We start from the raw sequence: 4,787 nt of genomic DNA, 5'->3' as shown, positions 1-4,787 counted from the left end.
TTACATTTTTGGTTGGTGGTGTGCCTCGAGATTTTTTCAATTAAAAAAGTGTACCTTGGCTCAAAAGAGGTTGAAAAACACTGCATTAGATCTTTTTGGTGCTGTAGTTTGGCCGCCATCCAGCAGAGGGCGCCCTGGTCATCCTGAACCGGAGCCAGTTGATACAAAATGGCGGAGGGATCCCAAAGCGAAAAGTAGAAACGAGTCCGGTGTGGGATGGAAAATGCACTTTATGCGGTTCTGTTTTCACATATTAACGCTTGACAAGCTCCGTAAGTTATTAATTTAAAAAGTCCTGCTTTGCTACGAAGGCGAGAACGTGATGACGTAAGATAAGCAGAAAATTAGTACGGCAGAGAAATTTCCGTAATGATAATAAGCACGGCTGATTTTGAGGGCTGTCTGAGTGTAATAATCCTAGAAAACAAATTTCTGTTTATTTAGTCGGTATTTAACACAGCTAACAGAAATGTTTAAATATTATGACCTGGTACTTGAGAAAAATAAGTACGAGAATAAAGTCATAATATTAAGAGAAAAAGTCTTAATATTATGACTATATTGTCTTTATTATTTTATTCTTAGCTTGGCATTAATACTCCATCTTAAAATATAAAGACGTGCTTCCTATTTTGTAAATCCAGCTTAACTTAAAGGGATACATTTTTGTAATAAGAGCTACATTAACATAAAGGGCTACATTGAAATGGCTGCTTATTAATTAATTATTAATCGATCGATAAGACAAAGCTACTTTAGATAAACACATTAATCGATCATTTGCATCTCTGGCTGGAACACAAACAGCCTTGAAGCGACTTTAGTCGCTGGGTTTCGGTTGGTCACCTTGGTTTTGTGGCTCTGCTCGGTTCCCAGACCCGACCCGGGTGTGTGGAGCTCCTTGGATACGACGCACAGGAACTCGGCCTGGTCCTCCGTCCCGTAGCTGTAGGAGGAGCCGATGTTCACCATCTGCAGGAGGAGCAAGGGGAGGACGGGCAGACGGAGACAGCGAGGTGGTCAGGCGGGGTTAGACTCAGGAACCACGGGCTGAGAGGACTAAAACTTTACAAGCGGAAAAAAGTGTTGGAGCTCATGCAGGGTGGAGTTCTAGGGAGGAAGAGGATCGGTGGAGGTTCTGGTAGCGGCAGCAGCATGCTGTGGAGCGGGGAGGCGAAGCAAAGCGACAGGAGAGAGGAGAACCTACAGCTGGTTTATTTAGGAGCAACGTTCACCTGAAAACTGTCTGCATACTGCAGTTAACGATTCAATTACTAAACTGGTTATTATTTCAATAATTGATTAATCATGATTAATCGTTTGGTTTATGGCAGTAATAAAGGCGGCTGCCGTCTGTACAATGTAACAATAACGCTCAAACTGCAGACACTTTAAAAACTAAACGATTGAAGTGGCACAAATCACATTTTCTTTAAGGTGAAAAGATCGAGAATATACCAGGAAAAACATCGAAACCGGCTGAGAAAATCGGCTTCTGAAAAAAAATCACTCATTTTAACAAGTGACAGGTTTGATTCTTACCACTAAACTGTTACCAGTAACTGTATTTAGTCACATTTTCAAATATGGTGACTTTCATAAATCTAACAGTGGAGAAAAGAGATAAAATAACCAATTTGGGAAAAATACTATCAAGTTTTTGGAGTTTCAGATATAAATGTTAATTTTTTTGTTGTGATCATAAATCAAAAATATTATAAGAACAATTTCAGGGTAAATGTCCACTGCCAGTGTCTAAACTTACTGAAAGCGTGGGTAGCAGCGTTGGTGTCTACTGTTCCTTACAGAACAAAGTAAAGCAGTCCACACCAAATCAATGCAGGATCGGCTGCTAATAACGACGAGAAGCGAAACGACAGCCTGAGTGTTTCAGTCTGAGTTTCCAGGAAACACATTTAGGTAGAGAGGAAACCCCAGTCGTCATATAAACTTATGGCAAGATGTCGTGTATCTATTCAATATCCTGCATAGGAACTAATTGATACCAGAAATTTAGGCTTTAATAACTTTGTAAATATCACCCAGTAGAGTAAGAGCAGCTCTTCAATATGTTTTACTCAAGTAAGAAACTGGGCAGAAAACCCAAAAAATGACTGAAGAGTAAAAAAGTATTTGGTAAAAAAATCTACTGAAGTACTGAGTAACTGATCAAATTATCAATCATTTAATATTTAAACATTACATCATCAGTCAGACCAAAATATAAAGTGGACATTTTGGAAAAAGACAAATTTTCCAGATCAGTTTCTTTCAATAAAAAACTAATGAAACTTTAACAGAAACTTCAGGCGAGTTTCTGGTTTTTATTTGTTTTTCATTCAGTGGGAAGAAAATCCAGAAATTTCACTCAAATAAGAGAAGAAATACTTTAGAATAAAACTATTCAAGTAAAAGTAAAAATACAGCGTAGTAAAAATACTTCTAAAAGTTATTTTTTCAAAAAGGTTACTCAAGGAAATGTAACTGAGTAAATGTAACTAGTTACTACCCAACCCTGGGATTAACCAGCGCCACCTAGTGTTCAAACAGCAGAACAGAAACGACCTGCAGTTAAACCTCACAGTTTCTGACTCGTCTGTTTTCCAGCTTTAGTTTGAGGAGTGCAGAGAGCAGGGCTGAGGTCAGGGGTCAGACCAGGGGTCAAACTGAGGGGTCAGCAGCAGCGTGAGTCCAACCCACAGTCCAGAGCAGTCCGGTGCGGGGCTTTCTGCAGGCGCGCACGCTGACCTGCTCAAACTTCCAGCCGTCCGACATGGTGGAGACCATCTGGGTCAGCTCCTCCTCCTGGCACTGCAGAACCCGGTACACGTGTTTGGGTGGAACCTGCTGGGAGCGGGGGGGACAGGTGAGGACAGGTGAGACAGGTGAGACAAAGAAACAACCCAAAACACAACTGATGAAGATTATTAAAGCTGAAAAGCCCTAAAAATGTCTGGGAGCAAAAATAAATGATTACAAATTCAATTCTTTGAAAGACGGATTTTTTCTTTTGGCTCCTTGTTCTTCCAAAGCTCAGGGCGGCCATCTTGTCTGACAAACATGTTTTAACAGCTTCTGTTTATTTGGACTTTGGTTTCAGGTCAATTATGTAACAAAATATAATAATTATTATAAAGATGTTTTTTTCCTTTTTGATCAGGAGAATGCAGATTATCAGTAAATGAAGTTTATCAGAAGATTTCAACAAGGCAGTTCGACGTGCGTTACGTCATAAAAACACGAAGATAAAGTCATAAAGTCCATAACTGAGACACAAACATGACTAGAGGAGAGCCATCATTGAAATCATCATTACTCATCCAATATGTTGGTCAGCGTTTCATTTATTATGATTTACCAGCAGCTCTGACAGCTGAGGTTTCCGTTTCGATTTAGAGGAACTCAGTGTTTCGGCTGTTTTGCAGTTTTTGGGAAGTTTATTCCAGATTTGTGGTGCATAGAAGCTAAATGATGGAGTTATTTACAAAATAAAAGTTAAATGAGAACAAAGATGTAGGACAATAAGGTTGGAATAATATGAGAATATCGTTTTAATTTTACCAGAATAAAATCATAAAATCAGGGGAATGGAGGAGTAATTTTATTAGGACTCCTTCACAAAAAATAACAAGAATTATACAAACTTTTTTCTAGTTAAAACAACTTTTTTCCTCATAATTTTAAGACGTATAGTAAAACTGTGCCTTTTTTCTGGTAATATTTTGACTATATTGTGGTCATTAAAATGGTCGTAGCCTGGTGGTGCAACTCACAGAAGTAAAGATTGAAAATGTTTTCTGTCATTTATTATTCTGCTTTTAAAAAGATTTTTATCGTGACGTCGTATCGCCCAGCCAGTGAAATGAGAAGCCGGTAATAAAGTGACCAGAAGCTAAAATCCCTGCATGTTGATGTTTCTGCATGATGTTTATCTGAGCAGCAGTGAGTCAGTCTCACAGGAAGTGGGCGTTCGTTTGAGGCTGCATGTAAGAAAGAAAAACGATTCCTGGAGGAAAGAATGAACATTTAATGTTACATAACGGCTCAGTATTTAGCAGCATTTTATTATTTATGTTTTCTAGGAGGAGTTCATGTCACTTATTACTCAACACCAGGGGGGTCCAAAGTGTGGTCCGGGGGCCACGTTGGTCCGGGGGCCACGTTTGGCCCCTGGCTGATTTTGTGGTTGACGCAGATTGAGGCTTTTTATTTTAAGTTGGGTCAGACAAATTACAGACAAATTTAAATCTTATTAAAATACAAAGTATTCATCTAAAATAACCACATATTTTGCACCATTCTGTTTTTATTTGCAATGCAAAAACAAAATCTTACCAAGTATTTCTGGATTCTATTCCAAATATATTAATACATTTGAAATAAGTCAAAAGTAACTTACAGAAAACCTTCCAGCGTGATATACGAGTTTGTTTTAAGTCAATAATTCCTTAATATTGCTGAAGATGTGAATTTACCTGTGTGGCTTTAGAGTCTCTCTCAACGATTCGCTCCTTGATCAGTTTGATCAGCGGCGTGATGTTGTAAAACTCAGCTTCCTCCAAAACACCTTCAAACCAGAAAACAGCAACATGAGCAACATGAGCAACGAGCAACATGAGCAACGAGCAACATGAGCAACATGAGCAACGAGAAACATGAGCAACATGAGCAACATGAGCAACGAGAAACATGAGCAACATGAGCAACGAGAAACATGAGCAACATGAGCAACATGAGCAACGAGAAACATGAGCAACATGAGCAACGAGCAACATGAGCAACATGAG

At 39.0% G+C, this 4,787-nt stretch overlaps 1 protein-coding gene across 2 annotated transcripts in view; it reads right to left on the bottom strand.

Annotated features, from left to right (window-relative positions):
- Positions 1 to 4,787, bottom strand: part of kctd17 (potassium channel tetramerization domain containing 17) — a 38,497-nt gene that overhangs the window by 11,113 nt on the left and 22,597 nt on the right. Inside the window, exons 3-5 of one of the 2 annotated variants that reach the window (XM_015038768.1) lie at positions 4,476 to 4,567; positions 2,749 to 2,847; positions 847 to 972 (exon numbers count right to left, since the gene is read on the bottom strand). In XM_015038768.1, coding sequence (XP_014894254.1) covers positions 847 to 972; positions 2,749 to 2,847; positions 4,476 to 4,567 — 317 coding nt within the window. The remainder of the gene's footprint in view (positions 1 to 846; positions 973 to 2,748; positions 2,848 to 4,475; positions 4,568 to 4,787) is intronic. The other variant, XM_015038769.1, reaches the window with a different exon arrangement.

Source organism: Poecilia latipinna, unplaced genomic scaffold (assembly GCF_001443285.1).
Source record: "Poecilia latipinna isolate Pla-1442-1.1 unplaced genomic scaffold, P_latipinna-1.0 Scaffold451, whole genome shotgun sequence".
NCBI classification, from domain to species: Eukaryota; Metazoa; Chordata; class Actinopteri; order Cyprinodontiformes; family Poeciliidae; genus Poecilia; species Poecilia latipinna.
Note: the sequence above shows the minus strand (reverse complement) of the source record. Positions and strands in the feature narration are given on the sequence as shown.